The sequence below is a fragment of the Cygnus atratus genome, chromosome 10, assembly GCF_013377495.2.
Source record: "Cygnus atratus isolate AKBS03 ecotype Queensland, Australia chromosome 10, CAtr_DNAZoo_HiC_assembly, whole genome shotgun sequence".
Taxonomy (NCBI): domain Eukaryota; kingdom Metazoa; phylum Chordata; class Aves; order Anseriformes; family Anatidae; genus Cygnus; species Cygnus atratus.
The window spans coordinates 20260391-20280381 of record NC_066371.1 but is presented as its reverse complement, the minus strand read 5'-3'; the positions used below and the strand labels follow the sequence as shown (position 1 = coordinate 20280381).

Below are 19991 nucleotides of genomic sequence, written 5' to 3'. Positions count from 1 at the left end.
ATATATATATATACATATATATATATACATTTTTTTTCTGCAGGACTCTGTGAGTAAGGTTAAGTATGCCTCACTGGTCCCCAGCAGCGGCCATTCGGTTCCTGTGCAGTTTGTGCTTTAAGCTAAATGTGTTCAGTTTTGCTCTAAGTCATCTGCCTGGGCAGTGGTCTCACTGCTGGGTGTCTGCTCTGAGCAGGCTAAAGATGGTGATGGCCTCAGATACTCACCTGTTACAAACTGATGCAAAATCAAAAATGCGGTGAGGTCTCATTGCTATCAGTTTGCTTCAGCATTAGTAGGGCTCACTGCTTAGATAATACGCCTGTCCCAAGCTTCTTTGAGGTGGGCTCTGCCATGGCTCTGCCAGTTTTTGTTACCTGTCTTCTTCCTGATGATTTTCTTCTCCTGTCTACCTTTGTTGCCAACATCATCCAGCTGAAGCCTGCTTCCTTCCCTCTAGTAGGGTTCCTTTGCCTTCTCTCAGACTGTGCGGTTGTGTGAGTAGATGAGAACAGGGACTTAAACAAGGCTGTTACCTAAGGAATATAATCTGTGTTTGAATTTGCACGTTTGTTTTAATTTTCATTTAGAAACATAGACCATGAAATATCTTGTCCATGGTACCCTGACATACAGCTCAGGCTTTGCTAAATCTGCCCTTCCACGGCACAAAATGCAGAAGGGTCAGAGGACCAGGCTGTCTCACATCATTCACTGCATCGACTATTTGACATAAAGTGTTATGTCCATTGAAAGGTGAATAAGGTGCAGATTAGTCTGAAAAACATGCCTGTCTCTGCGCCTGGCAGAAGCAGCAGCTGAAGATGGTCTCTCTTTAAAACGTTCTGCTCAGCTCAAGCTCGTGTTGTGTTCAGCCGCTGTTTGGTATTTCAGCAGACGTCAGCAAGTTTTTTGGAAGTATAAACCGAGTTGCAGATGTTGAAGGTCAGGAGGTTAAAAAATGCCTGTGCTATGTAAAGATTTACTTTTGAGAACAAATGTATTTGGTTGAAAATAATTATTTTCCAAATTCTGTATTCAAACAAATCAAAGGATGTTCTCGGTGGCTGGCATGCCAGCCTGCTGACATCAGTGCCTTTCATTCAGGCGCCCTGTTCTGCTCGCAGCAAAACTGGCAGATAAATTCCTTCTCAGCAAGAGATCCTTGTAGTTAGTGGAATCCTAATGGCCAGCAGTGTATTTCATTATAAACCGTAATATGTCATGTTTCCCCATAACAGCTTCAAAGCATTGTTGTGCTGTGATTTTTTTTCCTCCCCAAATATTAATATATAGCACATGAGTGAGTGGAGCAGGATGTCGTGTAGCACGTTAGAATAGCTTAGAAGAATATTCAAGTTTGCTTGAAATAATTAGAGTAGTGAGGCAGGCCGAGCACATGTCCGGGCTCCTTTGTGTGGCACGAGCAGGTCCCCAGGTCTGTGCGTGGGAAGAGGAGGAGTGCCTTGAAGGAAGGAGCCTGACACTGGTTCAAATCCAGCAAAGCTCTTCGCTTTCCTTCACTTAATACTTGCATCAGCTGAGGATACTTAATGCTAAGTGGTGCCTTGTTTTAGGTAGGGTCTGGTTTGCTGGGATTTATGGCGGGCTTTAAAAAAGCCTTTAAGGTCTTCCCCTTGCAGTGCAGTTTGCCTAAATGTGTGTGGGTTTTTTCCCCTTTTTTTTTTCTTTTCAACTTTGTTTATAATTAAAACAAGATGGCAGCGAAGCAGCTTAAAGAGGGCATTTCACCGACATTTTCTAACAGCTTGGTGGTGGCCAGTAGTGTGTGCGCAATGTGCTAGCACGCACCCGGAGATAGGTGTCTGGGATAGAAATCCCTGCTGCTGCTGAGGGGCCCAGGTGCTTCCTGAGGCAGAAGCAGTGCTTTGTTCTTGATTGCCTTCAGCTGGACTCTTACTCCCTGGATGTGTCCTGTCCTTGCACTAGCCTGGGTGAACCTTTACCGGCTGCTGTGTCGTGTGCTGAAGGGCTCCTGGTGCACTGCTCAGGGAGGCAGCTCTTGGTCTGAAGCAACACCTCGGTCATTTTCTTTGATACAGTTTAGTTTTCCTGTGGAAGAAATGGTGAATAATTGCAGCAAGCTGATGCTCTCTGTTCCATTAACCGTTTATACGTCTCTCTAGCCTCCCTCACAGTCTTTTTTTTCCTTTTTTTTTCTTTTTTTTTTTTACAGCTCCAGTCCATTAAAATTCCCCTACACTTGCTTGACCTTGCTGCCACTTTCCAATGTTTGCATTCCTGAACACAAACCAACCAGCCCTGAGTTTTGGAACCTACCTTCACTTTGATTATAATATAAGCACAGAGTTTGAAGTCTAGACCCTTAAAGGTATCTAGAGTTTGTCAGAAAGCTGCGGTCTGTGTCGTACCAATTCACGTACTTTTACGCCCTTAGAAAGCTGAGAATCTATGGAGCCTGTGTAGCTTTTGGCTAACCTGTGAATAAAGGTGATGCTTCGTTACTAGTTCAGAACTCCAGGCTTTTGAATTAGTCCTTTCTTATTTTATTTTTATAACGGGCATAATGAAAGACTTTGCTGGGTGATTTTGGTTATGTTGCTGGAATTCTTTCCAGGAAATTGGTGGGTGTTTAAAGCTGCACAAAGCTGTTAGAGATATTCCACAGAGAGTAATGCTTCACTGACTGGGGAGTGAAATCTCTGGCCAAACAGGTCTCTTCTAATTTCTATGTTTTTTTAGTCACAGGACCTGAATTAAAAATGGAGACCTGCTGATTTATAATCTAGTGTCTTAGTTATCCAATAGATAAGCTGTATCTCCAAATTTGGATGGTATTTCTGGTTCTTTATAGAAAACCATAAAGAATTAAAATGATATCCTGACTAGCTGTTAAATACATTCCTAATTGCACTTTCAGAAAATTGCTTTAAAAATGTCTCTAGAGCAAACTGATCCTTCGGTGAGAAATGCGGAGCGGATTCTGAAATGTATTAACCCCATTCACTTCAGGCTTCTGTACTGGCAGGGAATTTGGCCCGCTGAGAAAATGGAAAGGGGAACAGTTGGTGAAAGTTAGGTTCATAGGAGGAGATGGATTGTCTTATTTGTAACTTTTTTTTTTCAGTGTACAGAGCCCCAAAAGCTATTCAACATTGCAAATGAACTGCTCCATACAGAAGAAGCGTATGTGAAAAGACTCCATCTGTTGGACCAGGTAACTCAATTTTGAATGAACTATGCTTTGTCTTCAGTTCAGCCTCTGACCTAAAGCTGGATAGTGTGAAAACATGACTTGGTGGTGGGAGATGGAGTTGGCTTGCCAGGGTGCCTGCTGTGGGGCCCAGAGGTGAGCTTTTGGCCATTGGTTCTCAGAGCTGGAGCCCGAGGGTTAGGAAAAGAGGAATGGGAAAGCAGCAGCCCATGATACAGACATTATAAGCATTTGATTCCTCTCTGAGCATATGTGGAGAAGAAATCATAGGGACACTCAAGGCACCAAAAATGATGAAATCTATGACTGCTCTGCAGAGGACAATAGACTGGATTTGTACTAAAATCAGGCAACAAGGGTCAGCCCCAGGCTCAGAGTGATTTTTGTTTTTCCCCATTGTGATTCGTAATTGTTTTCTGTCACGTTTACACATGAGGATAAAGTAAAACTAGGATGATGAATCCAAACTTCTTCCCACATAAAATGTTTTGGTGAGTCTACACGGTTCAGGCATTTCTATATTTATCTGTATAATGTCTATGTTATGTATTATATAAAGAAGAACATTCATGAATATTCAGGAAAGAAGTAAAAATGAGGATGAGTAACATTGTTAAGAAAGAAAGTAAATTGGCACCTTGGTAGAAATCTTGTTAGAAGCTGTAACGTCCAAAGAGCCCTCTGCCCTCCAGCACTAGGACCTCTGTGGAAAACTTTCCCATGTTTGCTTCGGATGAGCAAAGGCTGTTTCAAGACCCTAAAAAACTAGGGAGTGTCTTTCACTTTTGTTCAGTGTAGTTTTTCCTGCAGAGAAACAAAACAAACATGTTTTATTTTGCTTGATGTAAAAAGCAGTAAGAGCTCTTTGGGGACTGGTTGTTCTTTGCCTCTTAGCTCCCAAGTACACCAGCTCTCATCTTCTCGGTAGTTTTAATCTGTTTTGACTTACAAACCCCTCAGACTTTTCTAATGGAGGAGTAAGCCCATAACCATAACTCTAACCCCATTTGACAATGGGTTTATGTTTGTAAACCCCGTGAAAATACTCGGTGCTGTGGTCCCCAAGGACTGAGTACCAGGAGTCAAAAACTGTAGGTCTGTTCTGAGGCAGTCAGCTTTGTAATGCTGCAACTGTATGCCTGGGTGTGTAGGATTTTTTTTAACTAATATTGGTACTCTCTTGTCTCACACAGGTTTTTTGCACTAAGTTGTCAGAAGCAGGTATTTCATCTGAAGTGATAACAGGCATCTTTTCAAATATTTCTTCTATCTATTGTTTCCATGGACAATTTCTTCTTCCTGAGCTCAAAACAAGAATTACACAAGAATGGTGGGTAACTGTCATTCCAGTTGTTTTTAAAGTATGTTTTCAAGAAACTATAGTGACCCTAGAGCCTAATCATATTCCAGAGTTCTTAATGGTTTAATGCAGTAGTTCAGATGTCATTTAATACATTGCCATGGAGTCTGTTAAGCCTCTCTCTCTCCTGTAATCTTCCTGAATATAGGAATAGACCTGAGCACTCAACATTTCTAGAGTACTTTGTGAGATTTTTTTTTTGGTCCAAAGTATGACTGGAGCTGTTTTTCTTAGTGCACTTCCACTATTCTAGTTTCACAGTACTATGAAACTGTAGTACTAGGAAAGAAACAAACTGCTTATTTTGGCCCCGTGGATGAAGTATTTGAAAAAAGTTTTCCATCCAAAGAAGGAAAATGCATCATCGTGTCACAGTCTAGACTTTACGGTGTTGGAGACTTCATGAGACACATCAATTTTATATTTAAATTCATTTTGTTATGGTTCTATAAAATTTAATGTTACAAAATTAGCATTATAGCAGCCAATCAAAGGAAAATCTAGACAGATAAGATAGATGACTTTCTGTCTATAAATCAGTTTATGCCTGTAGTGCACTTGTTTCTTTTGCTGTTTTGCACCACAACACTGAACAAGTTTTTACCTAAGCATTTGTTGGTCTTCTGTTCTATGAGATACATGTACAGTGTAACCAACAATATTTATTAAGTTCTTTAAGAAAATAGTATTTTTATTTCAATGAGTACTAATGGTCATATACCAATTAAAATTTGGAAACTGTGCTAAGTTGTAAATGAGGCTGAAATGCAGTGCTAGCCAGAAAGGTTAGTTGTAGGGCAGATGTAGGAACCCACTTGGGAGGATGCACTGGCTGCAAAGAGTGTCCTGCAGTGTAAAGTGCTGATGGTGCTGATGCTGCACCTTATTTCATGTTAAAGTCAACAGAGTTAACCTTTCCAACTGCCCTGAGTGATGAAGGTGAGATCAGAGCTAGCATTTCCCTTGGGAGGGTCCAATCTTCTTCACATAGGTCAGCAATGTCCAGAAGCAATAAAAAACGACCCAGCACCTTTGCACCTGACATATGTCTACAGGAACAGCTGTAATAAAGGGGAAGGAAAACTGGAGAGACTGGAAGTCAGACGAGGGCATGAACTTTTTGCATGGCTGAAGGGATCTCGTGTAAACAGACTGCAAGGCAGGAGTTCAGTGTGAGAGAAAAGCTGGGGAAAATGGAAAGAAGTCTTAGACTGACACTGTCAACGGGACTGAAATGTGAGAAAATTAGACGTGCAGCTCTCGTCGTTTACACATCTAGCTCCCGTAGGAGTGCTGCTGCCAAGTGGCCCAGAGGCAACAAACCCAGCTGGGGTCACCTGAGGCCTCCCACGAGAGCCTCTCGGGCTCGGTGCCGTGGGAGGGATGCCCCTGCCAGGTGAAGAGCCGTGGGGCAACTCTGGCATTGTCCACAGCCTGGCTGGCTGTGCCTGCCTCTGAATTTGGAAGAGACAAAGATGTACAGCTACCTCTGCAAAAAGTAGAGCGTGTCCCACAATGTTTTTTTCTGGACAGAAAGTTGGATGTTTAATAATGTGTAGTCAGTTTGGATCTGAGCTTCACGTAAGAGTGACAGTGGGAACAGAAACATCATCCTTAGCACATCTAGATTAATGTTTAAGTTTTCATCTAGGGTACCAAATAGATTGCTTTAAACTTAACCTAAAGGATCTCAATAGCATGCATGTGTAATTGTGGGAGACAATTGTGAAAGTGTGATAATTGTGTTTACTCTCTTAAAACGGTATTGATCTCCACAGATTTCTGTACTTACCCTTCTCTTTCCATCAGGAATGTGAACCCACGGCTAGGAGATATCCTACAGAAGCTGGCTCCTTTTCTGAAGATGTATGGAGAGTATGTAAAGAACTTTGACAGGGCAATGGACATGGTGAACACGTGTATGCAGAGGTCATCTCCTTTCAAAGATGTTGTTCAAAATATACAGGTATGTTGTTAATTGGCTTAATATGGCCTTGAAATCCTCATTTAAATTTATTTTATTTCCAGCACACAACATGTTTGTTTTGGTACAAGATAATATTGCTCTAGAATTAAGGAAGAAACACAGTTTTATTGGCAGTCCTTTGTTTTCTTGCTGTGCAACACAGATTTTTCACGTAGGTAGCTTTTCTCCCATTCATGTATTTAAGAGGAGAATTGGAAGTTACAGGATGAAACTGAGCTGTTTGCATGGCAATCCTGACTATGTTCAGCTTACTCAGAAATCCTTAATGCGTTCACTTTTTATGTTTTGGAATTAGGAGAATGGGATGAGTTCTGTTCTTGGGGGAGAGATATGGATAGCTTTGTTGTACATTGTGTTTTCTGTTGATATTTATATAGCAGAGGGAAGAAGTATCGATGCTTATGGCACAGTTCTTCTGGGGCACTGCTGCCTTTCCCCAGTGAGCCTCCCTACCTTGTGTGCTCCTTTGTGTAGGGCACCCTCTTGCTCTGATACTCAACATATCCATTTGTAAACTCTTCTTAATTTTGTTTCCTTCTTACTAAGTTGAAGTGTTGCTTTTTAGCAAGTTCATTTCCGTTCTGAGCCTGGTGTTTGACTTTGGGCACGTCACCAGCAGCACCTGGCGCAGGAAGCTGTTTGGGTTTCCATCAGCTCTTGCTCTGCTGTTTCTGAGGCTTGTGAAGGGGCTCGCAGCGCTGGAGGACCACAGCTCTGCTGGGGGATGCTTAGCATGGACTTTCACACGTTCATTCTCACTATATAAAAGCTGTGTGGGGAGGGGGAAGAGCTCTGCTTACGCCGGTGTGTCCGTAAAACCTCTGCCCCCTTTGGACCCCGGGCCAGCTGCAGGAGGATGCAGCAGGCTGCAGGCATCCCTCCGCAGGTGCTGGGAAAGTGCACACCGGCCTCTGGGGGAGGCGAAGGCAGCAGGGAGAGGGTTAAGCTGAGCCGGGAGCGCAGCTGTGCCCTAAATGGGAGCTTGTCGGCTGGCCAGCTGTCAGGAATCAAGTAATCCCCCCGGCAAGCTGGGAGAGGAGAGGCCCTATGCGGAGGGTCAGGGCTGCCGGCTGACTCAGACAGAAGCTGTGTCTTGGAGGAGCAGAGGGAAGGCAGCAGGAACTGGGAAAGTTCTTCTTCTACCAGACTCTCACTGTACGTGGCCTTTTCTTAACCTTTTTCTGTCTAAATCCAGCCTGCTCTCGCGGAGGCTCTGCGCAGCTAAGTGCGTCTGCTGGCTGGAATTTGAGACCCGGCAGCGCTGGGCCCCCGGGGGCTCCTGCTTCCCTGCGAGGGGCTCCAGGCCCCTGCTCGCCTCCCTGCTGCCCCTGCTCAGCTGTGTCACCTGCCTGTGAGGACTTAGCTGGGTTCCCAGCACACTCAGTGTGGCCTGACCCATGCCAAGAAGGGGCATAGAGGCACAGCTGGGCTCCACAGGGAATTGGTCCTCTTTTACAGCAAGCACTGTAAGAATTCCTGCTTCCTGTGCACATGGGCGTTTTGCTGTCTTCAGTTCTGCATCAAACTGCTGCCGTGCCTTTCTGAAGTGTAATTCGGTTTGTAACCGTTCTTCCTGCAGCACAGAGATCTGCCCTCCCCAAAATTCTTGTCTCTACACCGCTCACCACCAGACTGCCAACACAAATGATTCGTGGTAGCTGTCAGGCTGTGAAACACGTCGGCAGCTGGCCAAGCCCATGCATATTTCTCGAGCAGAGCTGTGGCAGGTAGTGTTAGCGCAGGCAGTGCTTGTAGGGGTTGCAATTCTGAAGCCTACTGATGACAGGATTTCACTGTAGATTATTCTAGCAGCAGCATCACAGCACCTTCTGCTTCTGTCATGACCACGGTGCATCCAGCAAAGACTTGACCCAAAGCACTCAGTCTACTCATCCAACCTACCTCTGTGCTATCAAAAACTACAGGTACTTTTACAGGCAAAAGTTGTCCTTTTTCTCCCCTCTGTCCCTGCTACTCTGGGAACTTCTATAGCCTGTGTTTATAGAACCAGAGCAGACATTTGCAGTCTATCAGAAGGTGTGGGTGGGCATAAACTAAACTTTAGCCTGGTGTTCTGCTTGTATTATTCTTATATGCAAATAATTAAACAATTGCATTTAGATTTCAGTGGAGCTGCTATAGGTTTTTCTGTCTGTCCCTGGCACAGGACCACTGCTGCAGGGTTCATACAGCCCTGACTGCTGGCAGGGTATCCAGGATTACATTCATGTGGCTCCTCTCCTGACCTTCAGCTTTACTTTTCACAATACCAGTTGCAGCCTGTTGTGACCCTGCAGGAATACACTGTCTACCCAAGCTGTTAATGGAGCAGTTACACAGGCTAAGGCATTAACACTTATTAATTACGCTAACTTAGAGAAAACAAAACCAGAAATCCCATAGGACTTGGAAGTGAATGACTGTGACTTGCCAAGTTTACTTTAGCTGCCCTTGAAGATAAACTTACTTTCTGTTTACTTGTCATCCACCTACCAGTGCAAAAACTTGATAGCTGGTAAGTTTATTATGAGTTTTCTTTTGTAAGTTCTCTAGTTACACCATCAGAAAAGTGCTCTTTTAATATATATTTATGTTTCAGATTCTCACGTGAATTAATTAAACACAGAAAAACATTTATCTTTCCTCTAGTAAAGTCATCTGAATTGTAATGTGAACTCCGTAAAGTTTTGGAAATCACGTAACGTGAAAGTTCTCCTGTTTGGATTGGTTTGTTTTGTGATTGTTGACTTTTACAGAGGATCCACTTGATGTATTAGTCCAACTGACATGAGCCTGGAATGGACTTCTTCCTTTTCTTCCCTATTATTATTCAGTGTTAGGGTTCATCATATTACAGTAATGAAAAGACAATGGAGATTATTATAGTAAGTGGATTTAGGAATATAAACCAAGGGCTGATATGCAGTAGTACAGTTCTGTGTCTCAGTGCTTCCTGGAATCTCCGATTCTTTCCATCCCAGTTGTGTTTTCTGGGAAACGTTGTGCTATAAAATTCTGAGAGACAAATTCACTTAATCTCCTCTAAACAGAAATGCTGTTCACTCCACTACACAGTGGCAAGATATGTTTTTAAAGCCCATTTACATCTTTCTGGAAGGATGGTTAATATTTTTCTATCAGACGGTCGTCTTGTTATCTCCAGGCTTTGCTTCAAGAATCAGGCAAGTCAGCAGCGTGTCTTGGGCTGTGATAGTTATGTGGAAGACTACAAATACCTGAAACAAGCACCTTCCTCTGAGAAAAGAATACTGAGATTAGCATGGTAGATGAGGGGTTGCTTACAGTGGAACAGACCGAGATGTGGCTTCAGTAAGCTGACTTAAAAATAATGCAGTGGAGACGATTGCGTGTGTATGTATTTGGCGTTAAGATGCTGATGAGGGATTCAGGAATGAGATTGTATCACTCACAAACTTCCTGTCTGCTTTAAAACAAGTTAGTTATTTTTGCTGTGTTTCTCATTTCTCCTCCCCATCCTTATAAATAGAAACATTGCTTTACTTCTTAGGGCTTCTGTGACAATAAGCACACTGCAACACTCAGTACCATTTCAAGCAGAGTAATTGAGTAATTATTGGGTAACATTTAATGTAATCAGTCTCAAACCAACCCCCTTTCTTGGTCAAGTAAAATGAGAGGATTTGAGGTAGCTACTTCAAAGGTGAGCAGTGTATCTGCTGCTTGTACAGTAAGTTCTAGCAAACAGTGTATCCCTGTGGGGTTTCTGATTTTATTTAATCTGGGGGGTAGGGGGAATACTACCTAGAGCTTTTTTGATCATGTGAGGAATCACAAAATGTAAGATACTGTTGTATATCTGCAGAAAATGTCAGAGATAAGGAACAAAGGTTCACACTTGTCAGCTCTGATAGCTTGGGAAATTTTCATGTGCTCCTCTAACTATACATGAATGGCCATTTTCCCTTGCTGTTTAACAGCAAAAATGGGACCAAAACCAAAGCCTTCTATGGTTGTTTTCTCTCCATTACAGAAACAGGAGGTGTGTGGAAACCTTACGTTGCAGCATCACATGCTTGAACCCGTGCAAAGGATTCCCCGTTATGAACTTCTCCTGAAGGACTATTTAAAGAAACTTCCAGAAGAATCTCCAGACAGGAAAGATGCTGAAAGTACATGTAAACTCCTCTCTGTCTAATGAACACAGTAAAATCTTGGAGAATTTTTTCCTTCACATGTTCAGATACTTTCAACTAGGGCTATGGTAGTAATGGAGAATTGAATTAATCAAATGATTGGCCAGCTTAGTACAAAGGGGTTCAGGATGCTCGTGGAGTAGAGAAGAAGAGAACTGATAGGTCAGCTCTGGGAATGAAGACAGCTTTATCGAGTAAACAGTGACAAGGTATTGAAGCTGCTAATGGTAGAACATCTGGAATTTTTATTTAATCCATTGTATGCCCAAAGACAAATATAGGAGGACGTCCATGGAATAGCTGGAGGAGGAAAATATGAATGGTCTTAAATGTATGTGCTTCCTAGGAAGGCAGGTTAGGCTCTGTTAACCCAGAATAACAAGAGAAATGGATTTCTTTTGGCATCTAGGAGTTCTCGATCCTGTCAGGAAATGTCTGAAGCATAGTTCACGTTATCATAAGCACACAGGCCCCATTTTAGGAAGACATTCTTAAAATATGCTTCAGAAGACTTAAGTGTGACTACCATTAACTTTAAGAGCTAGACTGATTCCTAGAAGGTAAATCTTTTGTCACACATGTGCTTCCAGGAAAGAAAGATCAAATAATTAGATGCACGTGGACCAGCTGAAAATGCAGAAGTGATTATGTATGTAACTACTTATAAGCCTTCCTTTTAATTTATGGAAGGACAAAATGTAGTCCTTTTGCAATTTTGCAGGAAAAATACTAAGCAGGAAGATGAAAAAAAAGAAGTGCTATTAACAGATGCAGTCTGGACAAGGTATAACTTGCTACTTTTTTTTTTTTTCACAGAATCACTGGAGCTCATATCTACAGCAGCAAACCATTCGAATGCAGCAATCAGAAAGATGGTGAGTAGAAATCGAGTAATGGAAGCATAATCTGTTGGAAATATTTGCTCGAACTGATAGTTCTCCATTGCCACAGGCATAGTAAAGTAAGACTGGAGAGAATTTTCAAATACGATGTGACAGGGTTTAAACTATTGTTGAATATCTGAGTTCTCTTTATCATAAATGATCCTGTTGTGGTTACCATGGCTTGTTCATCCCAAATTTCACCTTCCTCCTTCCTAAGGGAACATCCATCCTCCACTGAAAAAGGAGACCTTCATAAAATCGTTACTTGTTTTTCAATGAAAAATGTTTCAATTCTATCTATTCATAAGGATAGATTTTTGTGCTTACAGATTTTCATGCTATTTTTAATTCAAGTCCTTTCCAGACTGAAGGTTGTTTTGGTTGAATTTTGCCTTGTTTTAAATGCACAGAGGGACTAGTGTGTGTCAGTAGCTTTGGTAAACTTTACTTCACTTCTAAAGTTGGGCGGCCTAAGATAGCAGAGATTTTGACGCTTCACTTTAAAACACAAGGTCTGAACTTTTTTTTTTCCTGTTTTACTGAGGCCTTTAATGCTGAATGTTAGGGATGTTTTACTTACAGGACTGAAAGTGCACTACCATCAAAGTAAAAGGACTTCATAGTTGCGGATGTTATCCCTTTTGTAGACACAAGTGCCTCGGGAGCTTGTGTATCCCATAGTTCTAAAACACCGCTTATCAGGCTTAATGCACACTGATCACTCATGGGTTACAAGGTTTACATCCCATTCCATATCAGACCCTTTCTTCCTTGTTCTGTCCTTTCAAAACATTGTTTTTTATCAAGAATCTCTGTAAGAAAGAAAAAAAAAACAGAAGGAGGTTCTTTCCTATATTTTTGTCTTCACTTCAGTTTGCTTGCATATACTGCTTCTTCTTTCCCCCATCTTCCCATTCAGCTCTTTTTTTCTCTTTAAGCCTTATTTTAGAAGCCTGGTGTTTTGAGTCATGCTAGGTGTCAGGGCTGTGGAGGCAGCAGGGCACAACTCTGCCCAGACGAGAGGAAGTCGCTGGGTGCCCGCCTGGGGCTGGCGCTCCCTGAGCCACCAGGAGCCCGCCTTTCCTGCGGCTGCTGCTGGGAAGTAACCAGCTGATGTCTGTCTGTTTTCGCTACGTCTCAGTGAAAACCAGTTTCGAAACCATCTATTTCTATTTGAGTCTAGCATGTTCTCTTGATGAAGATAAGTGTCAGTGGAAACTTTTCTGGTTTGGGGCCTCGAACGACAACTCCACAAGTAGCAGCTATTTTGCTGGGACCTTTGTACAGCAGCTTCACAGGCAGCACGTAGACGAAGTCACCAGGCAGTTGCTTTCTGTGTTGGATGGTCTTCTAGTAATATGCAAAAAAAACAACAACAACAAAACAAAACAAAAAAACTATTAGGAAAAGCTGCTATAATAATTTTCTACACCCTGCTTACTGACAATGAGAACCTAGAGTCTCGTTGCGTTGATTCTCCTGTAATTAATAGGTTTTGCTTGAGCAGAAGCTCCAAAGAAAATTATCCAAGTAAGAATTTCAGGTTTGACCTCATGGTTTCCCAGCTCCAACACACATATCCCACTTTGTTTGCTGTCCCCAGCAGAAGGTGCCCGGGCGTGCTTGGGAGGCTGGGGAGGGCGGTGGGCTGCTGGGAGCAATGCAGGGCGAGAGCAGCCCCAGCTGCAGTGCACGTCCTGTGCACACACACCTCTGCAGAGCCCCATGGGACAGTGGGAACAGCTGCATGAGGTCAGAGCCAAACCGAAAGAAAAGCAAATGCTGTAGCAAAATCTCAGAAAGCTAGCAGAGGTTTGAATTAATGTTGGCTGCTTCTTCGTTTTGTGTCAGTGTGATAAGTAAACCACATTTCCAAAAGTGACTTTTCAAAATATCTTTTCCTAGATGTGCAGGTATCCCTCAGGTTTTGGACCTGCCCCTAGTATCCTAGTTTCTTCCCCCAAACGGTAGTTTGATAAGTTCAAATTTTCTTTGAATTAGTGGAGTCTCTGGATCATCTTCCAGTTTGTTGGAAAAATCATACTGGCTCTAGGGATTGAGATGACTTCCTTGTTTGTTTTGTGTCTACCTCCACCCCACTTCCATTTTGTTTGGCAGTGTGTTTATTTTAAGCGTTTTGTTTGTTTAGTTGGTTTTGTTAGTTTGTTTTGGTCAGATTAATAGATTAGCATAGAAGCTAGCGTAATGTACGTTTATGGTGAAATAAATGGAGGTAAGTAAGGTGTATGAAAACCTGAAATTGCAGCCTAATCTGAAGACGGATTGAGGTGTTGTTTACAGATGTGTTTGGTCATATTTTCCAAATGTAATTGCATAGATCTCTGTCCTCACTTTCTGACTATTTGCTTGCAGTGCCATTTGGAGCATATCAGTCCAGCATATTGGTTAAAAGCCAAACCTTTCTAAATGCTCTAACTCAGTAGCAAGATTTATGCACCTTTCTTATTCTGACTTGTTAAAGCTGCTGCAGTACTTATTATAGCAGCTGCAAGTGGGTTGCCTTTATCCGTCTGAATGCTGCACAGGAGGGACAGGGGGGACTTTAATATGTAGTTGACTTAATATTAAGTGTAAATGTTGCTTTGCTGAAAGGGGAAGAGTAAACATTTTATAAAGAATTTTGAGAAAGACATAAGGATACTTGAATGATATTAAAACTGTATTTTTAAGTCGATTTAAGCCTATTTCATAAGCTGTTTTTTGCCACAGGGGCACCTGGGTAGGACTGCAGCATTCCCCAGAGAGCTGAGGTTTTAGACTCTGCTTATAAATGCAGAATGTGACTGTGCTTCCTGAACGAGACCTACCTGTCATTGTGTCAGCAACAATGCACAATGTGAAACTTCTAGAAGCTAAGAAATGTTCCTACTGTAGCACAAATCTTAGTCTGAGATGTTAACTGGAAGCTGAATTAATAACTGCAACCTTGGAAACGGTTTGTTAACATACTGGTTTCCAGTCCTGCTAGTGATTTTAGAGGACCTGATGACATTTCTTCCAATGGTACATTGTTGTTATTGAACAAGAACATCTAAAAATATCAAATAGATTGATACTAATGTGTTGATATCAAAATACTATTAAAATGATACAATCCAAGTATGAATCATGAGTGACTAAGACAGAAGAGTATGGAAAAGATACTCATTATTTTTTGAAAATGCAAAGCTGTATCAGAAGTGAAAGACTGCTTTCTTTCCTTATTTTTCTTTACTTATTTACACTTACCACAAAAATGATACTGTGAGTGATAGGCCAAGTGGAATATCTTTTATTTAAATTTCTGGGGTTCTGTACTTGCAGGAAAAGATGCACAAGCTTTTGGAAGTCTATGAGCGACTCGGTGGTGAAGAGGATATTGTTAACCCAGCTAATGAGCTCATTAAAGAAGGACACATTCAGAAACTGTCAGCAAAGAATGGCACAGCACAGGATAGATATTTATTCCTGGTGAGTTTTTTGTTGATCTCTTATTTTCAGAGTTGTGCTGTGAAGTGATATATTTCCAAAGCTCTTACCAACTGAGCCCAGTTACTCCTTCCTCTGAGCAGCAATTTTCATTTGATGTTCTTCCCTTGAGGTTTTCCTTCCTCCTTCCATGCTTGTGCCTTTGCCAATGGCTTGTCAGGCTTAAAGGGGTCTCCTTCCATCTCCCTCTTCAGAGGCTGCATTTTTGTGAAGTGCCCCCAGAGGGGCATTTCCAGCAGTCCCACATTGCTGAGTGAGATGGCCAGCTTCTCCAACACCAAGAGAATAGCTCTCACTTGCTCTCAAGGCAGTTGAATTGGTACGTAGGGAGAGATGTGGAGAAAGGGGAAGTGGCAGGATGACATATTTCTCTGTCCACTTCTTTCAAGTAATGATGTGCGAGTCCAACCTACTCATTAAATTTCTTTGAGAATTGCATCATAGAGTAAGACACGCCAGAGTCCTAAACTGTCAAAGTGCAGGCTGTGTCCTACATGTAACCCATAAACTTAAAGTCTTTCCTTGTTACAGTTTAACAGCATGGTGCTTTACTGTGTGCCAAAACTGAGGCTGATAGGCCAGAAATTCAGTGTTCGAGAGAAGATGGACATTGCAGGATTGCAGGTTTGTATCTCTTCTTTTCGCCATTCTTAATATTTACGTATGCTTCTACAGTAGATAGTGTCAGATCCCCTCTGAATCCAAAAAATAGAACTGTATGTGTACATAGAAATAAAGTAAAATTATAAAGTACAGCATTGGATGTCTTTTCTAAGATTTATTATTATCAGATAGTCATCCAAAGGTGAGTGAGAAACTAGTGAGGATGTACATTCTTCTACTGAAAACCTTCCCTTGTCACCTAGCTGATACAGGAGCCACCTTTTTCCCATACTGCTGTAGGGGGAAAGATAGACTTAGGGCTTTTGTAGTGAAATGAGTAATTGTGGAAACAATTCCTTTGGTTTTTCTACCTTAGTATTGTATTCTGAGTGATCCTTTCAACTAAGCATTTCAAAGAACGAATGTATTTGTAAGTTATTAAAATGGTTGAAAGAAGATGGAGACTAGTAAGAAGCTGACATCTTCTTTTTGCAGGTCCAAGAAATTGCCAAGCAAAACGTAGCTCACACATTTTCAATAACAGGAAAAAAGAGATCACTGGAACTGCAAGCCAGGTATGGTGCTTGTTTTGTCTTTTCAGGTTGGTGAATATTATGTACAAATTTAAAATCTAGGATATGTGGCTATGCTAGTATGACGTAGCTTTAAAACAGAAGCTGAGAAACTGAGATGGTTCATTTACATGTGCAAGACAGTTCATTGGTCCTAAGTCAGTGTGTTGATGTTTATAATAGTACTTGTAGATTCCACTGCAGTGATAATTCAAACTTTTTTGGCAGTTACTTGGTAATAATTAAGGTCAATAATTATTAATGATGATTATAAAATAGATAGCAAAGGTAAAATCTTTATGGATATTAAGCTATGAGGATGTCAACAATTGGATTTAATGAAAATACTGAAAATGTAATGTTGATGTTTTCTGTATTTTTCTTTTGTTTTAACAGGACAGAAGAGGAGAAGAGGGAATGGATTCAGGTTAATACAAAAACATTATGATAGGGGGTGGAAATCACCATGCAGTCAGCACCTTCTGTTTTTGAAATGATCTTTCAGGGGTTTCTGTATCAATGAGGCTCTGTGAGGAAGCTGAGTAGTCCAATGTGGAAAAGACGTTTGTGGAGAATCTAGTGCTCCAGTCAGGGTCCCGCTGCTGACCCACCATGCTTTGAGTGGGTCAAAAAGAGGCTTTGAATGGCTTCCCATTTCCTGCAGTCCTCGAGTGCAGTGAAAGAAGAGAGTGAAAAGTCAGAGATTAGCTTGTATATTCTTGAAGTCTGACTTGTACGAAACACTAAGAATATTCCTAGTTTTTAAGTTAATGGTATTGAAATAACAATACCATTCTTAGTTGTTAAGGTTTTAAAATTCTGATTTCTTCTCTACAAATGTAAGGGTTTTTCACTAAAGTGATGACCCTAAGGATTTTCCTATGAGAATTTTTGTATGTTTTTGAGTATGAATTTTTCCAAGACTTCTTTAGTGAAACTTCTCATCTTCGCTGGAATTTTTGTTTCAGGTTATTCAAGCAACAATTGAAAAGCACAAACAGAACAGTGAAACATTTAGAGCTTTCAATAGCTCTTTTTCTCAAGATGAGGACCATCTTCCTGATTCATCAGTAAGTTTGAGTGCTTAATTCTCCTTCTGTGCTATAACAGTTTTAGCGACAGTTAAACTAGACTTACACAGCTAACTTTAAAATACAGTAGTCTTATTTTTTACATTACAGTCAGCTCCATTTCTCTGGCTCTCAAATGCATATCAGTCATAGTTATTCAACCATGCAGGTATGGAATAAATTACTCAGGGTAGTTCAGTGCAAGAGACCTATCAGTCATGTTTTCCAGACGAGTGGCTCGTTTAGCATAACAGGTGTAGTTCTTCAGTGTTGTGAGTAGTTGGATGTCTGGAATGATGTTTGTGTGCCTGGGAGATTTTTTTCATTACCTTTCTCCATCTCCTCAGAGATGTGGTTTTAGATTTTTTTTTTCTTACTTTCTTATTATTGAAAAAGTTCTAAGGAGTTGAAAGGAAATTAATGCATTTTATAGGGATCTTAACAATACTGTCTTATGGATAATAAACCTGTTTCAGAAGGATTCAACTCTTCAACTAAATATGCAGAATGCTCTTGAAAGTTTATTCTGTTTCTGTCAAACTGGAGTGAATTACTCCATGTTGTATCTGCTACGAGTTTTGTTTTGGAAGTTGTCACATGAGGATAATGATGATATCTCTTCATTCAACTTGAAAATTATAATAACCTAAGCCACAGTCACTTGCTTAAAAGCTAAAAGAGAAGAGGGCCTGGGAGAGGGAAATTGTTGGGAATTCCTTGCAGAGCTGCCTGTGTTGATGTCATCTGTGGTCAACCATGGTAGATCTTGGGGCACAGGGAGAGAGGGTCTATCTGCAGAGATTAAACTTGGAGATCTTTTTATCTTCTTTCCACTCCTCTCCCCAACTTTTATTTTGTACCTAATAATCATAGGAACCTCCACTTTCCCACATCTGCCTCAGTGACTCTGTAATGCTGGATTTTTATCTGTCTGATTTCCCAGGGGGCTCAGGAGAGATGTTAGATATTGTTAGATATTCCTTTCATCCCAGCATTAATCACAGACTGACAGCAGAGATCTTCACCAACCTCCAGAGTCCATGATCCTGTCACTTACAGTGGCTAGTGATGATCCATTTTCAGAGCATGCTATATATCTTACTGATCATGAGCTATTCATCAGCTAAAAATACTCTGAAAAAAAATGGGAAAACAATCAGTTTGTTTCTATATTCTTAAGCTGACTCATGGCTGCCTTCAGAACTGGGGTGCTCTGTTAGACAAAAAAATCTTTTGCTAATAAGCGAACGAATAAGCGTACTTCTCTCTATCTAATTAAGATGGTGTCTGTTCAACTTCATGATTATTATCTTGCTTTATAAATCCCATTTTATTTTTCTTGTATGTCAGTGGTGTAGCCACGTTATACTCTACTGGCTCATAAAACTGAGGCAGAACAGAAGTCTGGCTTGTCTCCTGGCTGTGATATGAATGCAGTATGTACATTAATTTCTTCTATGTCAGAATGCTAACCTGTATTTTTAGGAGATAATATAATCTGGATAATCAGCTTTGAAAACAGATGTCAAGGCTTAAATGTGCCAGAAATTGCTGTCAGTTAAAAAGAGATGAATGTAATTCTGTAAGGAAAACTGGACAAGTACTGAGAGCATTCTTAGTAGCAATATGCTTCTGTGGGCAGCATATACTGTACATATCTCATCATCTGGGCAGTATGCTTCAGAGGAAAAAATGACAAAAATCTTCCTTTTTTTGCTCTCATGAATCAAGAAATGGATTTATTCTCATGGATTCCAAGTTAGATTTGTAACAGCTACTAGAAATGGGACTCTGGTTCTAATAAGCTTATAGAAAAATAGCCAAATTGCTTTTCTCCCGTCCTTGGCCATGGATTTGGTATGTTACGGTGCTTATGATTAATTTCAGTTGTACGTTTGCTGCATGCCTTTGCACGCGATTCTTAACATGCTTTTGTTTTCCCTGCTGACTTACATAATCTCATACAGTTATTAAGGGTTGATACTTCACTTGTGATTCACTGACAGAAGATTTACAGTTTCTTGTAGGTGCAGAGATTTGACAATGAGGTTGACATTTTGACCTGATTCTTAAGATTATCTCTGTACAATAATATACAGCAATTGTTGTTTCTGTTAATATTATTTTCATTAATACTTCCCTTAAAAATAATAATCCTAAAGCCCCTGAAAGGAGTATGTCTCTGTCACCCCCTTGCCCTCTCTCTTCCCTGTGCGTTTTCTGTTTATTTCATGATTACTGTTCATCTCTTCCTCGGTTTGCCTAAGTGTAACTCAGTGAGACTGTCAGCTTGGACACTGCTACAATGCAAGTCAGAGGAATGGCAATAAACTCTCACCTGTCAAGAGGTGAATAATTCAGTGTCATCGCCAGTCAGTCCCCTGCAGGGTTACTGTAGCAGTGATCTTTTAAGGAATCCTTTACAGAAAGCTTCAGGGTTCCTTTGTGGCTAAATTCCTTCAGAAAGAGGACATTCATTTCTCTGCTCTCCATTTTCATCTGCAACATTTCAAGGTTATGGGAAAGATTTTTTTAAACTTTTTTTTTAAAGCCATATAAAAATATTCCAGGACTGGTTTTACCACTGTTTGATGTCAGAAGAGTGGGGACTTGTGATATAGGGAAGGCTGGCATTTAGGAAAATACCTTTTCTAC

General features: G+C 41.0%; 1 protein-coding gene across 5 annotated transcripts in view; it reads left to right on the top strand.

Moving 5' to 3' along the window:
* Nucleotides 1-19991, top strand: part of FGD3 (FYVE, RhoGEF and PH domain containing 3) — a 111909-nt gene that overhangs the window by 71777 nt on the left and 20141 nt on the right. For all 5 annotated transcript variants that reach the window (XM_035558187.2, XM_035558190.2, XM_035558192.2 and 2 more), the window contains 10 exons: nt 3110-3199; nt 4390-4526; nt 6366-6522; nt 10556-10694; nt 11535-11593; nt 14927-15073; nt 15623-15715; nt 16190-16269; nt 16663-16693; nt 17235-17336. In XM_035558187.2, coding sequence (XP_035414080.1) covers nt 3110-3199; nt 4390-4526; nt 6366-6522; nt 10556-10694; nt 11535-11593; nt 14927-15073; nt 15623-15715; nt 16190-16269; nt 16663-16693; nt 17235-17336 — 1035 coding nt within the window. The remainder of the gene's footprint in view (nt 1-3109; nt 3200-4389; nt 4527-6365; nt 6523-10555; nt 10695-11534; nt 11594-14926; nt 15074-15622; nt 15716-16189; nt 16270-16662; nt 16694-17234; nt 17337-19991) is intronic.